The sequence below is a fragment of the Falco cherrug genome, chromosome Z (assembly GCF_023634085.1).
Source record: "Falco cherrug isolate bFalChe1 chromosome Z, bFalChe1.pri, whole genome shotgun sequence".
Taxonomy (NCBI): Eukaryota; Metazoa; Chordata; class Aves; order Falconiformes; family Falconidae; genus Falco; species Falco cherrug.
In genome coordinates this window covers 78,120,729-78,141,606 of record NC_073720.1, presented here as the reverse complement: position 1 = coordinate 78,141,606, position 20,878 = coordinate 78,120,729, and the positions used below count along the sequence as shown (strand labels likewise).

The following is a 20,878-nucleotide window of genomic DNA, read 5'->3' as shown; positions in this document are numbered from 1 at the left end:
ACTTTTAAATAGACAGTGAATTTTAATGCCAGATTCTCCCGAACAGTGAGCTGAATGTGCTAGAGGATCTGTCAAAGGAAATGCAGCTCAGTATAGCTTTATACTACTCTGGCTGGAGGCTAGCCACACCAGCCACGCCGCTGCTCCAAGCAGTCTTCTGATCAAGTTGCACCCTGATTTCTAAGACAAAAGAAAGGGAAACAGACATTTGGGAAAGCAGGAGCTGCCAGAATACACCGCTGGCCGTGCACCTTTTTTCCCCTCTGCAAAGAGCTCTTGTGCTACAGACTTAATGACGGACTGTGCCTTGGGCCTTCAGTACCCAGGGATTCCTCATGTGCAAGGAGTTCACCACAAACTGGCACGGATCATCCTGGCAGCTTGATAGCATTACAGTAACGTAAAACAGCAGGACTTGAATTTTAAAGGCAAAGTAACTGAGAGTCACAGCCAGAAGTCTGGATTAACAGAGGTACTTTTTTAAAATCAGGATATGGATTCCTCAAAAATGAGATCATGACAACATAATTACATAGAAGTATATGTAGGTTATAAGAATAACCTTTTCTTTCCTTTTTTACTTATTTGGAGATTGTTACTAAAGCCATGTAAAAATCTATCTTGCTTTCACACACATGAAATCTAAAAATCAATTTCTGGTCACATACGGAGCAGCTCTGGCGTGGGTAGGTGTCCCAGGGAAAGGGAGAATAGCCGAGAACAGACCTACAGATCTAGAGGGAAGAAACACACAATTCCTTTTGGCTTTTTCGTCCACTGCCCTTTCCTCTTCTGCACTCAAGACACCCTCTCCTTCTGCATAGGAACTTTTTCCGGAATTCCCCGTGTAATGTTAGAGCTGGCCCTGACAGGCCCATCCCGTGTCAGGGCTGTCCGTGCCTCAAGGTATGGCTGACCAGCGACCGGGACGATCCCGCCGGCCCCCCTGTGGCAGAAGAAAGAAAATGCTGGAAAAGCATGTCAAGCCTTGGAAGAGCCACACAAGACTGAGCAAGCAGGGACTCAGAGGCTGTAAACAGTGCTTTTCTTTTTAAATTATGAAACGGTCCTCCGACCCGCTCCACACGCCGACACGGGCAGGCACGTGCCTACTCTCTGGCCTCATCCTGCATCGGCCGCTTCCCAGCTGTGCTGCCACTGGCTCCCTGAGCATGATGAGCCACACTGCCTTCTCCATCCCAAACACACACGGCCCCATCCTGACCCCAAGACCAGCACCCCAAGGCGGGAGCACCCACCCTCCGCACCCCACACCAGGGCGCTCCTTCCCAGGCAGCTGCCGCCAGCCAGGAGCTTCCCTCACTAGCCCCTGCAAAATCCATCCCTCGCCAGCCCCCACAAGAGAGACACCCTCTGGGACCTGCCCCATCACCCAGCTTGGTCTGTCCTGGGCAGGAGACATGCCATTCTGGATCTAGAGGTCTGCCCTGCTGAGGAACACGGGAGATCACACAGTGAGAGGAGGAACATCTGCCCAGTGCGCTGGCCTGACTGCACGCACACAGAGTACCAAGGCTTGCAGCTACCCTTCCTCCCCTTCCACCCCACACCAGCTCAGGGTCAACTGTGCACTCTTCACAGAGGTCTTGGAGAAGCAAGGAGAGGAAGAGAGCACAGGACAGACAGAGGAGTACAGGGGGAAAGGGAAAAGGCCAGGCAGATTTTTCTCACACCTCTCTGCCCTAAGCCCCGGCTGGATCCTGCTGATCACTCACACGGGAGCACAGAGATCTCACCCAGCCAGAATTCAAAGGGAAGGTATAGCAAGAGGAGGAAACAGCTTGGGATGCACTGACTGGGGAAAAGGAGACCCAGCCCTCCCCTTGCTTCTACAGCATTAAACACTTGTGATTCTTTCAGCAGCTGAAGGATACTTTTAGAAAAAAATAAACAGAAAGCGTAAGTCAGTACCACTGCAGCAGTGAAATGCAGTTCCACTGAAGTCCATCTATGAAAGTGAAAATGAAAGCTGACATCAAGGAGTACCTACCCCTGGCCTCCTTTTTTCAGACCAGTGTGACAGCCCCAAGACGATGTCAGACCAGGCAGCTCCAGCAGAGCCCATCATCTCTGTGCATGACATTTCGTGTCCATGGTGACACTGTCCAGCAGACCACCGTACCTCCAGGAGCCCGGGGAGCCCACCGGTGCATCCCCAGCAGCACAGTAAGCGTGCCCAGTCAGTGGCAGCCACCTTGCACCTGCAATGACACCACCGACATGGCCTTGTCTTTAACAGCATAGCAGCAGGTTCTCCTGGCAGCATCCTTTTAGTTTGATAACAGAAATGATGAATTTTCTTTCAAGAAAGTTCTTTAAGGGCTCAAAAGACCATAATGTCACATAATTTTTCCCCAGACAGGATCCCACCCTGATGGCAGGCCCATCCAGTGCTATACAACTCAGGGTTCCCTGCACCTGAAGGGATGCAAAATTACCTATATTACCCTTTTTCCTAAGAGTGCTGGCTCCAGTAAAGTGATACCTTATAGCGTGCCATTGTTACAGGGCTGATAACAAACCAGCAGCACCAGGTGCAAAATAATGTCATGAATGTGATGCTGGAAACCATTATATTCTGCATGCCACTCTCCCACCACACGCTTTTGCTTTCTTATTCTATGCTGCAGTTTTAACACATTAATTGGAGCAGCTGCTCCGAAGGTAATTTTTCCTCATAACAAAATCTTCCTTCAAATACAGGACACAAATGTAGCTAGTAACTGAATAACACTTATGATTATGTGGTTTATGAACCAATTCCTGAGATAATCCCTCATTTTTCCATCCATTACTGCTTTGCCTTTTCACTAAGTTTGTTAGTTGCATTAAAAGAAGAAGAAGGGGAAAAAAATATCTATCTCTGGGCAACCCCTACTAGCACCAAGGGCTGCAAATTTATTTTCTGGTTTAAAATTCCAAGGCAGGAAAAAACTCATTTTGAATCAGCTACAGAATTTTCTAAGAATACTTTTCTTTTTAAACAGAAGTACTGCTTAACAATGAGTACAAATTATACACAAGATCTGGTGTTTTTCAAATGAATGCCTAAGTCAGACATGTCTATATTTCAGAGCTTAAATAAGCAGCTCAATTTTTGAAATTCAGAGCCCTCATCAGCTCCACTTGTGATACAAGTTGCTGAACACATCTCAAAATCAAGTCTCCTACTGAAACATTAAAACATGGACACAAAAACATAAATGAACCACCCCTGTTTAGAAAGAACTACATATCTAAACAGGTATCACAGTGTCACTGAGAATAAAGAGAACTTTTGATGTATCCCATTTGTGGCTTATGGTACACATACATCCTTGGTCCAAGGTAAAAACAGTTAACTGGCTTCACAGTCAGTACTGAAAAGGAGCCACTGTCTGCAAGGGTGAATGGGGTAAGTAGTCTGAAAATACTTCCCATGGAGAAATAAAACTTCTTCTATAAAAAGTTTGTAATTATTTTTCATTTTGTCTGCTGCAATCAGTTACCACTGCATTTGCCATGTCATGTTTTCTTAAAAGGATGCGTAAAAACTCCATGATACTTAGTATTTATTATTTGCAACATTCACCTGAAGCTGTTAGGTATCTTACCATGCATCACTGAAAAATAACAAACCCAAACTCTACATTCTGATACATAACCACATTCATTAATTAGTATCATAACAACATAGAATGCAAACAACAAAATGTATCAAATACATACATAATTAAAGAGGTTACTATGCTTACTTAGGTAGTTATCCACTAGATACCAAATGACATTTTAAGTTAAACAAAAAAAAAAAAAAAAGGTGTGGGTGTCCAGTGGCTGGTATTTTTTTTAAATAGACTGTTTAAGTCATAAATAAAATGGGGAAGAGAAGAAATCATTCACCACACCACCAGACTTCAGCAACAGCAATGAGAACGAGCTAAAGAACCCATACACGTTTGGATGAAAAACCATTCACGCAAGGGCAAGTGGAGTACCTTCAAAACGCGAGACTGAAATTCTAAGGAACAAAAGAACATTGTAACTGGTGGTACAATAAAGCTACATGAAATTCATGATGCATAAATAACTATGAAATTGGTGGAAAAAAAAAATAGATGACTGCTATCTAGTGCAAGTTATCTACAAGAGATTGAACTGTTTCTCTGATATTTTTAGTTCAGCTCTTCCTTACAAGCCAAAGCCTTTTTCCTAAAGCTTCATAATGAACATTCACAAAGGAATAAATTAGGGAGATTAATCTAACTCTGCAGTTCAGCTCTGACCTAAAAATGCAATGATTTTGAATTTCTTGAGCTGAAACACACAGCCTTCAGAACAAATCCTCATAGGCCATTGGATTTTTTTATTTAAAAAAAAAGTCTTAATTCTATGTACCTTCTGTTTCTCAATATATAGAAGCTTTGGTCCTGTCCCTATTTATCACTCTTCCATATTCTTAAAATTCTCACTCAAATGTACTCCAAGTCAAAAACACAAACATTAGCTTTATTCCAGATTTCCAGGGCTATCTACCACCACATCTGCAGGCAAAAATTCCTCTTCAAAATTAAGTTCTGTACATTTTTTCTAAAAAAATTGAAAAGTGGAATTGTTTATTGTTCTTCCATGTTTTTCCATACCATATGCTTGCAGTTCCCCCACAATCCTATAAAAAAAACTTCAGACCAAAATTAAGTTTGGCTCTGTCTACTGCGTTATTTATTACCAGCAATAAAAATTGTTAGCAAGAACAGAATGATCTTTTTGCCCCATTAAAATTAAATAGTAACAACCAACATAAGGGGTACTTCTTCAGGCCAAAATTTGGCTGCCAAGGATGCAGAAATGCCACTAGTGAAATCTGCAGGCAGATGGAGATCTCCTCAAACCAATTTTCTCCTCCAGCTTTGGCTCCCCAGATGAGTACACCACCAGACATGCTGAAGCAGGACTTCAGCACCAGTGGGATCGCTTCACAGGCAAGGATGGAGGCACACAAGATGGTTTCTTGCACTCACACTGGAAAAAGTGTCACAGAAAAACAAGCACGTGCACCTCTACAAACAGTAACACCAGGGAAAGGCATTTGCTCCAGGGTCCGAAGTGGAAACAGACACTGGAAGTCACTGAGCAGTTTGAACGCTAACGGCAGCAGCCAGCACGCCCCTAGGTCTGCCTGCTTCTCTCAGCTGCTACCATGGTGCAAGGGCAGATTTACTGAGTTATTCTACATTGCTGTTCTTTTTTAATCAGGACTTGGCATTTACTAATTATATTGAAAAGTAAGTATGCCCAGAACATCTGACATAGCTACACAAAGAGCAGGTTTTGGGGCAGGTAGAAGCTGCCTGAACAGGCCACCCCAGAGCAAAGGCATATCAAGCTGCTCAGTGCTACTCCAGCATTTTCAGAACGGTGCAAAGCACCACAAACAATGTGAAAACCTGTATCTGGGCTGCATCAATCACCTAAGTGGACACTTCATCAGTACGTAAAAGGGTCATGAAAGGCTAGGAATAGTAATAATCCCACAGATGAAAAGAAAGGTGACTCTCTCCAAGTTTCTCCAGAAGGTGGAAGAGACTGACTCTAAAAATAAATGAGTGCAATTCAGAAATCTTTTACAGTTTGTCAGTCAGCAGCTGGCTTGTCACATATTGCTGGGGGGGGTGGGGAGTATGTTGGAGATTTTTTTTCTTTTCCCTAGTTTCCACTGCTAAATCATATTAAAAGAATGGTAAATGTTAATGTTACTAATACTGTCTTTTATATGCAAGCAACTGGAATTGCCGTAAGGCTGTTAATCATGACACTGGTAAGAGAGGCAATCTGATAGTCTGAACAAGGAGACAGCAATATGTTCTCTCCAACAAAATAGAATACAAAAATACATAAAAATTTGAGAAGCTAGATACTAAAAGGAAAAAAAAAAAGCCTCAACCAAATGGCTAGCTCTCCACACAGAAGTGGAGGATTAAAAAAAAAGAAATGTTTATTGCAGACATCCACCTTTTACAAACACCAAGCTGAAACACATTAAAATGACAAACAAGCTGCCTTCAGCAAAATATTCTGGAAAAGAAAACTACTCATCCATGACAGGACAAGCTTCATTTGATGGCAAAGATTATTAAATTGTATAGAGTAAATTGTACAGGGGGTTGCTACTGTAATTGTCTACTTTTAGATAACATGCACACACAGGAAAAAGTATTCAACTATCACAGGTATCACATCCTAATCAAATATGTAAGAACAATTATCAAGAATTACCTATATTCACATGGCAAAAAGTTAAATTAGTCCTCACTTCTCATTACTTTGTTATAACAGAGATAATGACAACACTGAAAGTTGGATGTATCTCATTTTTTTTCTTCTGAATTTAATTTCTGAATACTTTAATTTTGAGTAAATGAAGTGGGCAAGTCTCTAGCATTAACACAGGAATAAACACATATGGAAAAAGCTATTAAGTAGCTGACAGCTTTGCTATGCATGCATCTGATGTCATATGCATACACCAATTCCTAACAGAGCACTTCAGTGATATCATAAATTAAACAAAAATCTATTTTTAACATACAGAACTTAAAGTACAAAAAAACCAAAGATTATTTCACCTGTCTTGTAAACTGGTATTGGAATGGTAAAACAGCTATTTCCTGCAACCAAGCCTTTCCTTCAGCAGAGTCTTTGTTTTCTTTCCTGCCGGCCACTAAAAATCTCAGTATCATCTTGCACAAAAAGGTAAATCAAGTTCTCTTCCCTAAGCCAATTCTTGCTTCACTTCATATTAAACATTCTTTATGGAAAAGAAGAAACAAAACCAAGATGCCCAAAACAACCTCACCCCCCAAAAAAAACCAGAAACAATTAAGTAAATATCAGCATTTACATTCTTAGCTCCTAGGCAATAGATTCATGATTACTTATGTGCCTTGTGCAACTACTGCATCTTTGGGTTTTTTTACTTTATAGTAGCTCACCTTTAACAATAAGCACATAAAATGACTATCTAGAAAAGATTCTAGCTGGACGGGAGGCAGGCAATGAGTTTCAATATTTTCTGTATTGGAAGGTACTGAACCAAGGTCTCCCAGCTCCTAGATGACCTATTTTACCTCTTAAAACATGATGGGCTGGGAGGCAGACACAACTGCATTCTTTTCCACCACGTGATGTAAAAGACATCTTCTCCCAAGTTTCTTGTAGGGATCCCAGTCTCACTGCTGGACAGTGCCTAACAGTCTATAAAAACAAAGTCTTTGGGGCACTTAAACACAGACCCACCTTTTTTTTTTTTAGGCCCCTCGTTCAGATGTAAAGTTTGCAGGGGGCTGCTGAGGCTGCAGCACTTCTAAACAAGCTCAAGTGCCACCTTCCTTTGGAGAACTCTGAAGTCAGAGCTGCATTTAATGGGTTGAATGCCTGCTACAAGGAGACTCCTCCAACAGCCGTTCCTGGATGCCAGAACTAAATGCCTTACCCTTATGGTACCTGTATCCCTAGAGCGTGACTTAATTGTACCAAAGCCAGACCAAATCCTGAGCAGGTATAAACTGATCCTCTGCCTTTTGTATCATGGAAGTACGCCCATTAACATCAGCTGAGGATCTAACCTTAGACAAAAATTAATTCCAAGTAATAGAAACAGTCTACACTAAGAATAGTAATTAATGTAATCAGGTCAGGAGTAGAAGGGAGTTCTTCAACCCATAGTGAATAAGCAGAAGCCATTAAAAATTCAAAACAATTAAAATGCTAATTAGCTTTTCTTCCATTGCCTTCTAAAATGATACTGCACCATTTCATATATGTTTCTTCTCTGCCTAGATCAGCCACATGAAGAAGGGAAAAGAGAAAAAAGAAAAAAGCATTCAGACAGAACTCAATGAAAATCAAGTCAGTCTGCAGCTGTAGACCAGGGGGAGCCACCTGCAGAAAATCTGCAAGCACAAAGCAGCATCACGGGACAGGACCACTCTGAAATACGAAGACCTCCATTTCCACGTTTAGTCTAGGACCATAAGAGGCTGAGTATTTTGCTGCTAATGCATCTTTTTACTTCTACTGTGGGAAAAGGTAAAAATACGAATCGTGTCTATTAAGCAAGTATCATCTCAAATATAAACGTACATTTAAACCACTCACCATATTTTCATTCAGATAACCCACACCTGAAGTAATAAAACTCAGAAAGTAAAGCAAACTAAGATGAATCTCACACATGGCAAACCAAACTTAAGATGGGTGGGTGGGAAGGAGGGGCAAGAGAAGAGAATCACTGAGACTGAACAGAACACTAGAGCTCAGGAAATACAGTGATCCAAGTACTGACATTTCAGATTAGATGACTGGAAAACTTTCTAAAGCTGAGGAACCCATTTTCAGCATATGAAAACAACCCTTTCTAAGTCACTTACATCTAACATATCATCTGGAATCCTAGACCCAACATGCTATATGCCCAAACACTGCTATAGCATCATACACAGTGTATCTTCCCCACACAGAGTCACAAAGCCATCCAACCATATGTTTCTAGTCTGAAAGCTAGGCAAAGTACCCGACTGCTTTAACAGGTGAGGGAGGAGGAAAAACAACAAAACAAAAAAACAAATCAAAAAACAAACAAAAACCCAAAACACCCACACACCCCAAACTGTGTAGATACAACTTTAACAGGAAAATCCCTTCATTCTGTAGATCATTTCAGAAATGCAGATCTCCAACGTCAAGATGATCAGACTATTATTTCTACCGTTATTCTGCACCAACTTACAAAAAACACTAACATAAATCTTAGCACATAAATTGCATGAGAAATAAGTTACACTGAATATTGAACTACACTGATTAACTGAATCTTAGATATAAATCTTATGTTAAAGATTAAATTTACTAATTCTTGTAACTCAGAGAGGGATTTTTATGTATCACACAAGGGTTACATCATGAATATGCATTTATTCCTTCACACTTCCTGGACTCCAGCTGATTCCCACATGGTATTACTGCTATTTTCATAAAAACATAGTCGAAAACCAAACTGCAAAAGCTGGTTCTTGTGGCATAAACAGTTTTTATATTAATACTATACTACTGCAGCAGTGCAGAACATCAGAACACCCAACTAATGTCAACAATGCTCAGAATTTTAAAATGGAATTATTAAAACTGTAACAGTATAAAAAGTCTGTGCCAAAGAGGGAAATAAGCCTTCAATTGTAAGAGCAAGGCTGTCTTTAAAGGTGAAAGGTCCATTTCTTAAATTAACAGAGTTCAGTAACTCTTTCTACATTTTACCAAGCCTGCTAGAACTTGAGACTTTGTCTCTGCTGTGCATGCAGCTTCATTTGATAATCATTCCTCACCTAGGAAAGGCAACAGTAAGAAGACAGCATTTGCTTCCTCCTGCTGTAAAAAGTCTTGTGCCCCATCTCCAAGAATTTAGAGCCATTTGCCAGATAGAGTCAGCTGGATTTTTCTGAGGCAGAGCCAATGCTTTTTTTTTTTTTTCACCCTTCTTTTTGCCAATGCAATTCCAATAGAAAGAATTTTCTAGCTTTGGGAATTAGAAAGAGAATCTAAGGGTTCCTGGAAGGTAGTTACATTTTCGGGACAGAGCACAGGAGCTTTGCGACAGCTGAAAATGAAGTCCTGTCCAAATTGGACAAGAATTTCTGGAAAAGTCTCAGCTTCTTTTCTACACATAGGGTCTGCCAGCATATAGAAAGCCAGCACAGGCTGAAACTACATTTCAGCCAGTGACCTCTGCTGTGTGCTTTGTGCTGGGCTCCAGAACTGGGTAGAAGGGGCTTGGAGGGAGAACCTGGCTCAGTTACCCACAAAAGCACTACCTATAGGTCAGCTTCTAATTATATGAACTACAGCATAAGCCACCTTAACCAAACACAGGCAACAGAAATGTCTGGGTTCTCTCCCCTCTGGCATTACACTGAAGATTTTGGTATTTGTCTAAAAATCTCCATAAAGTATTTATTATTAGCTACAGGGCAGTCTAGCTACTGATTTAATAACACACATCAGAAGCAGCAAATAAGTGTCTTGCTGGTATGCACATCTCTTACATTAAAGAAACAGAACCACTTGCACAAGGTGAGAAACCCATATGGATACTCATTAACCGCAAGGTACTGAATAGCTTAGCTGGATATACTGCACAAAGAATTAATGTGCCTCACAGATTCTATCTTGTTTATCAAATGTTTGCAAGCCTTCAAAGGATCATTCATCATGATCACCTGATCACATGCACAGTAGAGACTGTAAACTGAATGCCACCAGATCACATACATCAAAACCAAATGGCATCCTACCCGTAGCATGCCTGGTGTTCAGACTAAAGCTAACTTCCTTATGTAAATAGCGCTCAGCCTTTCTCAAAAAAAAAAAAAAAAATCTGCCTGACACCACATTTCATGACTCATTCTTCAATATGATTTTCTTGAGAAACAGTTGCAGAACTTCCCCAGAATAGGACAGAATAAGGAGAGCAAAAGTTTGAACACTGCAGCATTTCAAAAACTGTTTTGATACTGAGTTTTACAGAGCATCTTAACAGTGCCGCTGGATAAGAGTAGTTAAACAAGCGACTAACTCGGCTTTGTTCTCCTGGAAAGAAATTTACTTCCTCCCTCCCCTTTCAAATGAGCAGAAGGAAGCTTGAGAAAAATTATGAAGCTATAAAGAATTATATGTACATCTGCTTGGGCAGTTTCAAATACAATATTTCATTCAGAAATATGTACTGTTGTTGCCTTTGGATTTTTTGCAGCAACGGGTGATCTTGGTACAAAGAAAGTAACACAGAAGTGGGAAACATAGGAAAGGTTTGATCTAAAAAACCAAAGATCTAAAAGAATGAACAGCCAAAAATGACAGAGAATACGGGCTGAAGAAAGGAAGGAATAAATTCTGCTCAGTGGTTCATACTTCCCAATATTGAAATGAAGAGACAGTTCAGAAAAAGTGCTGCAGATACTTCAACATTTTGACAGCTCACCAATAGCTGAAGCTCCCTTCCTCTGAGAGGAAAAGCTCTAGATGTGTTTCTGCTATGCCATTACCTGCCCTCAACACAGTCCAAAATTCATGGTACATTTCACGTGTGACAAGACACATTATCAGAACTGCATGTCTGTAATTCAACGCAGATTTTTGCTCTGCTACATGTCTGGGTGGAGGGAAAAAGAAAAAGTGAAATCAAAAGCAACAGTCCTGAAGATATGAACTACTTATCTACATAAGGTCAAGTAAGAAAATAACATTTATCTCAGTAATGCAGGAGTTGGGGTGGAAGCAGCAGAAGGGTAAGCTGATCAAAATCCTTTTGAGGTGGTTAAAAACACCAGTCATCTATTTCAGAATCTCTCTGCTTAATGGGAAACAAAAAAATGTTCAGCCTTGCAACTGCATAATCCCAAGTCAAGAATTCCATCTTTTATCCCCCATCTTGTGACCACCAAATGCACTATTCCTGACAGGGCTTGCATTGTACTTAAGAGTTCCCAGAGAAAACCACCTGCCAACATGCTCTTTTAACCTGCTTCTTCAGGTTAGAAAAACTTCACTAGGGACCTGAAACACTGGGAGAGGATCCTTCTGTGGTAGTGCTTACACACCACCTCCAACTTTCCTGCAGTGTTAGGCTATACATTCTGGGGTACGAGATACAGGTGGACAAGGAATAATTAATTATTTGATGAAGAATTCAGCAGCCGTTGCTTGGTACCTAGTTAACAGCACCAAGTTGCTACCCAACTTAACCGTTAAAAGTCTTTCCCTGCTGAAATAAGCTTGAACATGGAAAACACAAACATCACATCATATCCAACAGCCAAAAGTTTTATTTTAAGCATCAATGATGCTAAGTCTCAAATGCATCAGAGCAACAACTGGGTTTAACGGGGAAAAGTATGCTCTGAACATAAAGTCTCATTTGTAAGGATAAAACGTCAAGTAATTACCTGACTGCTATCAGTGCTAATGACTGGAAACTCCAGTATGACCAGCCACAGAAAATTTTGGTGAGATAGCACCACAACTAGATCACCAAATCATTAGTCCGCTTTAACACAAACATTACGCATATTTAGTCTTTTCTTTGAAAACAAGTTGAAAAACCACATTGCTGTATAAGCAACAGGATTTGATGGACAATGAGTGAAAGTATTGATGCAATGCCCAAACGTGGTACAGTACATATAGCACTAATGCCTCTCCCATTGTCTCACTGAGGTGCAGAACTAAACCTAACCATCTGAACCAACAAGGCTGCAAGTATCTCACAGCCCTTCCCATGACATGCTCTATTGATGGGCCATAACTAAATTCCAAGACAAATCACTGCATTTTCCCACCTGGAAAATCAACTGAGGTTTTTTGGAGGGAGATGCTTTGTTAATGACTTATCGCTGAATCTCATCAGACAAATGCAAAATTACGTCAACTCCACTAGCTACAGAAAAGCACAAACAAGGCAGAGCTGGGTGCACTGGTACAGAGACAAAAATGATCTGTTTACCTTACTGTTATCCTGTAGTCATAGCCATAGCCCACAAAAAGAAATATGGAAGGAAATACAAAAAAATAACAAGAAAACGACTCTTTTCAACATTACTTTGCTACATATGTTTCAGCATGCTGTTAAATGCTACCCTTCAAAAAAAATTGTATCCTATATTGCACTGTTCTGTGTTACTCACTGTTAATAGTTCTGTTTGGAACAAGCAAAGGAATATATTTTAGGGCTTTTATATACACTTACTGTCCCGCAGTCACTTACATACTTAATTCCTTCTCTGTAAGGAAGGAATTAAGCACTTCGGAACTTTTAAGAATTTGAAACTATAATTTTCATTTGGTCAATTACCTGAAGTGATAATTTTTATTTGGTCAAACGACTACATGGGAAAGCATATTGGCAACATCCAAGCAGAGTACAAAGGAGCAGAAGGCTGCTTACCACTCTTACCAATCACTTGATTTGCTGAGACACAGTCTTCCCCTTTGCCAAAGTATCATTCACATGAAGCACATGTAACAGGGCAGCTTTACCGACAAACATCCCATAGCTTTATCCCCAGGTCCCACTTCTCACACCCGGAGTTTGAAACTTTCAAAACTAGGTTTTTTGATAGTGCAGGTCTATCATAGCTCTAATTGAAACAGGAAACCTTTGGCTTGGAGGCAAGGTATGGAATCAGCCACCCCCCAAGACTTCAATACTTACAAGTCCAGCGGGATCATTTTTCTGTGCGCTTGCTATGGTTTGTCATCAGCTCACCATTACACAAATACATGGAATATACACTGCTCTTTCCCTAAGAACACAAATGCTACATAACTCCATACAGAACTGAAGATGATCTAATTTGCAGTTTTGATAAATTAAGTCTACCACAGATAAGGTTTGAGGGATTTCTGCCTTCTTTTACAATGGAAGAAGAAAAAGCATTTCTTTTTAATCTCAACAGTGTCAGGGCTTACATTATAGTTACCCTCCTAAAATTCTCTAGAATATAGCACTCAGAATACCTGAGATCTAGGATGGATAGTAAGACTAGAGAGGAAAAGCCAAGTTCAGTCTTCAGATCAATGCAGAGTTCTCAGTTGTCTTGCCAAAGACCAGCAATTCATCCAAGAGGAAAAAAAAGATGACATTTGGGCCTATTAATATGTTAGCACCACATCACAGGACAGAACAGTTAAATTAGAACTACCTATAGAGCTCAGTGCTGAATGACATACAGGCAGCTTAAAAACTGTTTTGTTCATATTTTTTAAAAAGCTAAAACATACTTCTCTTTCCCACAATATGGTAACTGATGGTAAGTCTTACTCATATGCCAAATAATTTTCTGCATCCAGCATTTCAATAAGAGGGAAGAAACACTTTTCAGCATTTCTTCTAGAAAAGTTTAATGCTAGAACCATGTTTAGGTGTTTGTCTTTTCACATTTAAAATGCTCGATGCAATTCAGTAGGTTATGAAATACACACATTAAGTACACTGAAGTAACAGAGTTTTGACACAGTCACTTGAAATCCAGCTAGAATCTTAACACTGGAAGTTAACCACTTCACAGCAGACTCACTTCATAGAAAATAGGCAATTTTTTGTTGGTGGTGCCTCAACGCAAGAACTGTTGCAATTCCCATCGACCAACCATCTATCATTCTCAGTACAATTATACTACTACGAACACCTTCACATATCAGCAAAGGCAGGTAAAGAAAAAGAAAAGATAAATTAGAGATTAAATGAGGTCACACACAAATAGTAAAACAACTGGTGTTACTAGTTCACCTTAAGATACCTCAGTATTTCACACAAGTATAAATGCAAACTGACCAATTCTGAAAAATTATGCAGTTCACTTTGAAAACTCTGGAGACATTCTTTAGTTAATTAAGCAGAGGTTATTCAAGATATAATTAAATACAATTCTGTTATGCCATCTCTTGATTTTCATGTCAGTAATATACACACACTGTGTGAGTTGACAGACTGGTCAGAGGTTGATAGAGCATAAGAAAGATTAATGCATCTCAAGCTGCAGAAAGATAAGCCTTTTATCAGAAATTAATACAATGGCAAACAGGGCAATGCAAAACATCCCTTGATAAAATCAGATGTCTAACTCTTGAGGAAACAAACAGCCTTGAGAGACTGCAACAGCTTTCTTAAAAAGAAACAAGTATTAGCAACAACTTTTTACTCCTGCTTGCTATTTCTACTTCTGTGTAATTTCCATTATCAAGCTCCAGGTTCTTCTGACCTAGACAAAACATTTACTCATCTACTTTTGTAGATGAGTAAATCTCTCCCTACGTGTCAGCGGCCAGAGCCCCAAAAAGCAAGCTTCCTTCTGTTTTCTAAAAATTTGCCCTCTTATTCTCAGAACTGCTGCCCTCAAACCATGCTCCAAATTAGCTCTCTCTGACTCTTCCTGTTTTGTATTGGCATTACCTCAGGAAAAGGTAACCCTTGACAGTCAGATGTGTTCAGTTTTCCTCACCACCTTCACCTTTCCCAGTTTTAGAAATCTGAAGCAGCAATTAAGATTCTCTTGGGTAACATTATCTGTGAAGCTTTTCACTGACAATTTTCTGCCTTTTCTACTCTCCTTATTTTGTTCTTTTGCTTTTGTTAGCTGGATCAATTACTCAAATGTGGCCTGTGACATATGCCAATTAGAACAAACATGCCAAATTTTTCCCTTGTGTAACTTCACTGACTCCAGTGGCTCTAAGCCAGATACAGATTTGTTTTGGTATAGGCAGAAAAATGTGAACGGTATGCCAGTCAGGTTTTCATCGGCTCTGTACCCCCCCTCCACAGCAAATGCAAACTCCTCCTCACCTCTCTTCAGGCCTCCTCACAGCTCTGCCTCTGCTCCTATTTCATCACTATTCTTACCTTTCTCCTTCCCAGACATCTCAGTACAACATCATGCTCACTGCCCTGAAAGCACAACCTCTCTTCATAGGAGCCAGCTCACTAAACGACTCTTTTTCTGCAAACCCCTCTCAAGAGCCACACAGGTCACTCTTACAGCAACTGTATTGGGCCATACCTATGTATTACTGGAAGAATGCGAGAGACCCTATATCTGGATACCTATCTCCAGTTTTTCTCATCTCATTTTTCTCTTGCATCATGCTGTGTTATACAGCCTAGACCACTGTTATGCAGCCTCTGGCCATGAAGACCCACAAAGGTAGGCCTGAAGGGTGTTTATTAATTAAGCAAACAGCACTTGTGCTGCAAAACTTACAAAGCTTCGTCTCCTATGGCTATGTATCTGCAGCTTGAGCAGCAGCCCTAGCCTTCCCTTCCTCCTCCCCCTGCAATAACCCCAGAGCCCTTCCACATAACCACAAAACTGGAGACAGGGAGGGAGGGAAGTGGTTGAGAACCTGTTCACTCTTTCACTTTAATGGATCAGCACGGACATACTCAAAAAAGTCACAAATTTCATTGCTACCAAATCATTATATCGCAACAAACTCCACCAGGGCAATGGGCCCACAATGGTTCTCACTGTGGCAGCCAAGACACCCCCTCAGCCAGAAGCCCTCTCCCTAAAGTGCTCTTCATGTCCACTGTTGATTCAAGATGACACAGGCCCACCCCCATGTTCTCCAATGAATATGATAAAACACTTGTAGGTTCTTTTTCATGGCATATCTTAAGAAACAACGGTATTTCCACCCTCCTGGTTTTCACTACACAACTATGACAAAGCACAAGTAGAGTAAAGCTTTCCATGCAAAGCTGCATCTCACATCCACGAGAAAGGCCATGCTGGCACAAGCACTGCTGAATAAATCCAAGCTCCTGCTGTCAAGGAGATGCAAATTATAAGGGGCAAATGGAAAAAAAAACTTGCCACACTGCCTTGGGGCAACAGCAGCTCACTCAGCCACTGGAATGAGCAGCAGCAGAATCCCTGGAGGGCTGCTGACATCTCCGGCCCATGGAACACTCCAAGAAGCTTCCATGACCCTCGGCTTGCTCCCTCAAGAGTGCGGCACATGTCCTGCAGCTCTCAGCTGTATGAAGGTGACCGGATGCTATGCCCAGGAAAGCCATGGTGACAAGATGCCATGCCATGCAGGAAAGGTCTGGCCAAATAAACCTGCCATACAGCCTTTGGAAGCTGGAAGAAGGATGATGTGTAATTCTGTACATGTGTAGTTCTTTGTGCTATCAAGTCATATTTACACTTCTTCCCTGTAAAAGGAACCTAAGTTTCCTGCCAACAGACACTGTAGTTATGATGCCCTTCCCTCTCTCCAAAACTACTCGAGGACAGCTTTCAGAAGTATTCAGTCTTCAAGGGAGGACTAGATCAGTATTTTGTGCTCAAATGTAATGGTTACTCTTTGTGTAAGACTCCACTCTTACATGTGCACCTTTACTCAAACCGGGATACTAATCTCGTTCCTTGCAACAGAAGCTTTATTCAAGGCTGAGAAAACCAGGCCTCTGCGAGACTGTCCACATCCAATGCAGCATCACTATACCACATTTTAATTAGTTCAAATTATTTTAAAATGCTCTGACTATGCCAAAAAGTACATTCCAAGATTAAATCCACACAGAGTACAGCAACTTACATTCTAAGTCTTCCCATCCACCATGCTAACTTGTGCTCCTTTTCACTGATGACCACTGTTATCATTTCATCTTAAAAGCACAAGAAATAGGACTTCTGGTTGGATTTTATTTTCCCCCACCATCTCCCTTAAAATATCTGGTAGGTCTTTTTGTGTACAGATCTGCAAAAAAAATTCAACAGTCTTATCCAAAAGAGAATTTGCTTGCCTCTGTACTTTAATAAAATTTTAAATACATTTTAAAGCAAGTTGTAATTCTAGTATTGCTTTACTTTTAGGTGATTTAATCTCATTTTAAAGATTCTATTAGTTACTGGAATTTTTTTTTTTTTTTAATCTTTGGACACATAAGGCTGCTGGGCAATAAAATTCCAGACACCTCTGAAAGTCTGTGCTGCTGTAAGTAAAACTTGGGATTTGAAAAACATAAATTATTCCAAACTCACGTTACCAGATCCTAATCCCAAATCCTCAGAGGAGTGTAAATGCCATGACTGAAGTTAGGCAGGGACCTTACTGCCCTGGGGGTGCAGCATGTAAGTGTGCAAGGCTTGACTCCTGAAATACACCAAACTGGAAACTCCAGCTGCTCACGGTGGAAGGTACTTTCTGTGTTCAGACAGACTGAAGAGTACCACACACCACTGGAGATGCCCCCCCCCCCCAGCACTTTGTAGTCTGAGTCTCATTTCCTCAACTGGCCTATAGCTCAACGGAGCTGGAGAATTAAATCAGGTTTAATAATCTGAGTGAAATTATATCTCTACAAATGAGATGAGCAGAGGATGTACTGATTATAGAAGAATTGCTCTTTCAAATCATCCCTCTGTAACAACCCTGATCGGCAGCTCTGAAAACTCCACCAACACGGAAGGGACATAACAAGCTTTATTTGGTATCAAGCCAGCAGGTTTGCTATACAGGCATAGCCCAAGTTAATACCAGAAACTGCTTGGAGGAATTGGCCATAATCCTGCTAATTAAAGACAAGTGTTAAATAGCTTGGGTGCCACTTTGTTTTGATTAGCAGTATTCTTTCCAAATGTTATGACTGTACCTTGTTCAAAAGAAGCGTAATGCCCTCACAGCTAAATAACAATTGACGTGTTTTGCAAATAAACATGCTATTTCCTTGCTCATCCCAACAGCAAAACAGCACTGAAAAAACCCACACCCTACACTTCATTATTATTAATTGCTAGATGCAGCAGTCTTTCCTGTAGTCCTGAACAGTAATACTTCAAATGTGTGATGCATTTTTGTGAGCCAAGGCTGGGTGGAGAAAGGAGATGACCACTGAACGGAAATACTCACTTCATAAACACCGATCAAAAGAATCCCACTTCAGGAAGCAATGGCCTAAAACACCGACAAGCAAGGAGCAGCCACAACAGCTCCCAGTCCAGTGGGTGCCCGTCCCAGTGCAGCCCCACAGGTCAACGACACACAGCCAGGAACGGGGCCCTGCCGGTGCCACCGGGGCCCATAAGCAGCCAGGCACGGGGCCACACTGGTGCCACCAGGACCCACACGCAGCCAGGCACGGGGCCACACTGGTGCCACCGGGGCTGGCCTCTGCAGAGGTAGACGAAGGTCCCGCTGGCCGGACAGGACACCAGCGGCACCACCGTTCTCGCGGCCCCAGCGTCTGTAGCCCTGTCAAAGGCCGAATACATTCCTGAAGCTTCTTTTTGACACAAAACGCCCCCGAAGCATGCCTTTGCTTCAGTTACTTCACCCTAACTATGACAGAGGACAATATACAATAATGCACATTGGCCAACCGTTCCTGTGGGAACCGGAGGGCTTCTTAGGATTACCCAAACTTCAGAATGACTCGCATGTTTCGCGCTTTTCTGGCACGACATGTATTAGGTGGCTCAGCTCCCCACGGCTCAGCTCCCCACCAGTGCGGCCTCACCACCGGTGCGGCCCGGTGCCCCCGGCTCCTGAGCCACCCGCCCTCGGCCCGCGTTTGAGCCAGTGCCCGTCGTTCGGGTGCCGCGCAGGAGTTCAATAATCCCCAAGTGGATAACCAGGCACGGGGAAAAAAAAGCAGAGGCGACCTGAGCCGAAGCCGGTGCTGGACGCGTCAAGGACAGCGACCAACAGCGCGGGGCTCTCGGTGGCCGCCGGGGCAGCAGCGCTGCGGGCACGGAACGCCGGGTGCCGCCTGCGGGACGGCTCCTGCGGGCGGCTGGAGCAAGGCGGGCCCGGGGGAGGCCGCTCCCGCTACGGAGCGCCGGCGCCCCGCAGCTCCGCCACGCTGCCGGTCCCGCCAGCCCAGCCGCGGGCGGGGACCGGGGCGCTGCCGCAGGGCGGCCCCGGGGCCGTTCCCCCCGAGGGCGGCGGGCACCAGGTAGGGGCAGAGCCCGCGCCGGCCCCCCCCCCCCGCCGCCCGTCCCCGGCGGCCGCCCCCCGCCCGCCCGGGCCGCCGGCGCTGCCCGCTAGCGCGGCTCCGCGGGGGGCGGCCGGCACTCACCGCGCCGCCGTCGCCGTCCTCCGCCCGCGGCTCCTTCCTCCTGCCGGCCGTGGGCGAGCCCTGCAGCAGCTGCTCCAGGCAGGCGGTGCTGGGCAGCGAGGAGCTCTTCTGGTGGGACAGGTGCGCCCCGGGCCGGCGGCCCTCCTTGCCGCCCTTGGGCCCCTCATCGCCGGCCGCGGGCTCGTCGCGGCGGCCGGCCGGCGGCCCCTTGCCCTGGGGCAGCAGGTGCTCCCGCAGGCGGCGCAGGGCGGAGCCGGGCTCGCCGGCCGGCTCCAGCGGCTCGGCGGCCGAGCAGCAGAGGTTGGGCTGGGAGGACGAGAAGACGCGGTCCAGCACTTGCCGCCGCCGCTTGAAGCCGCTCCACTTCGCGCCGGGCGGCAGGTCCCCCTTGCTGCCGGCCGGTGCCGGCGGGGCGGGGGGCTCCGCAGTGCGGCGCTCGGCTGCCGCCCGCCCGCCGCCGCTCCGGCCCTTGCCCCCCAGCTGCAGGTTCTTCCACAGCCGGGCCTGGAAGGACACGGCCGGCTCGGGCTCGCCGGGCTTCTCCCCCGCGGCCGCCCGGGGCTCCCTGCCTGGCTCCATCCTCCTCCTGCGGCGGCGGCGGCTGCGGGAGCAACAGCAGCAGAGCCCGCCGGAGCCCGGCGCCTGCACTCCCGTGCGGGGCGGGCCGGAGCGGCGCCCGCCGCCGGGGACGAGCGCGGGGCTCCGCCGCGCCGCCCCCCGCTCGGCGCGGCACGGCCCAGGCAGCCCGGGGCTCCGCCGCGCCGCGGGAGTGCGGGGAAGGACGAACTCCCCCGGGCGGAAAGTTCGCCGCCGGGAGCCCCCCCGTGGGCGGCGGGCGGTGGCCGCGGCGGTGGCGGGCGGCGCGGGGCTGGGCTGGGCTGCGTGGGGCGCGGAGCCCGGCGGAAAAGTTCGCGGAAGGGCGCGGGGTGGCAGCCCGGCGCGCCCTTATATGCGTGCGGCACTGCGAGGGCACACCGAGAGGGGGCTTATCCTGCCCCCATCCCCACCTCCCCCCCCCCCCCCCTTTTTTTTCCCCTTCTCTTTTTTTCCCCCTTCTTTATTTTTCCCTTTTTTTTTTTTTTTTTTTTTTTTTTTTTTTTGCGCTGGCGGCAGTCGCGCCGTGCAGGAGGCCGAGGGTGAACGGCTGGCAGCCGGCTGCCGCCGCCGCTTACGGATGCTGCATCGCAGATGCACCGCGCTGTGATGCTGCAGTTTCCCTGCGCCGGGGGACACGCGACCTTTGGG

General features: G+C 44.4%; 1 protein-coding gene across 4 annotated transcripts in view; it reads right to left on the bottom strand.

Moving 5' to 3' along the window:
• The window catches only part of MCTP1 (multiple C2 and transmembrane domain containing 1), a 275,473-nt gene extending 254,938 nt beyond the window's left edge, over nucleotides 1-20,535 (bottom strand). For 3 of the 4 annotated variants that reach the window (XM_055699706.1, XM_055699707.1, XM_055699709.1), the window contains exon 1: nucleotides 19,634-20,535. In XM_055699706.1, coding sequence (XP_055555681.1) covers nucleotides 19,634-20,212 — 579 coding nt within the window. In that variant the 5' untranslated portion in view covers nucleotides 20,213-20,535. The remainder of the gene's footprint in view (nucleotides 1-19,633) is intronic. The other variant, XM_055699708.1, reaches the window with a different exon arrangement.
• Nucleotides 20,536-20,878: the final 343 nt, after the last annotated feature.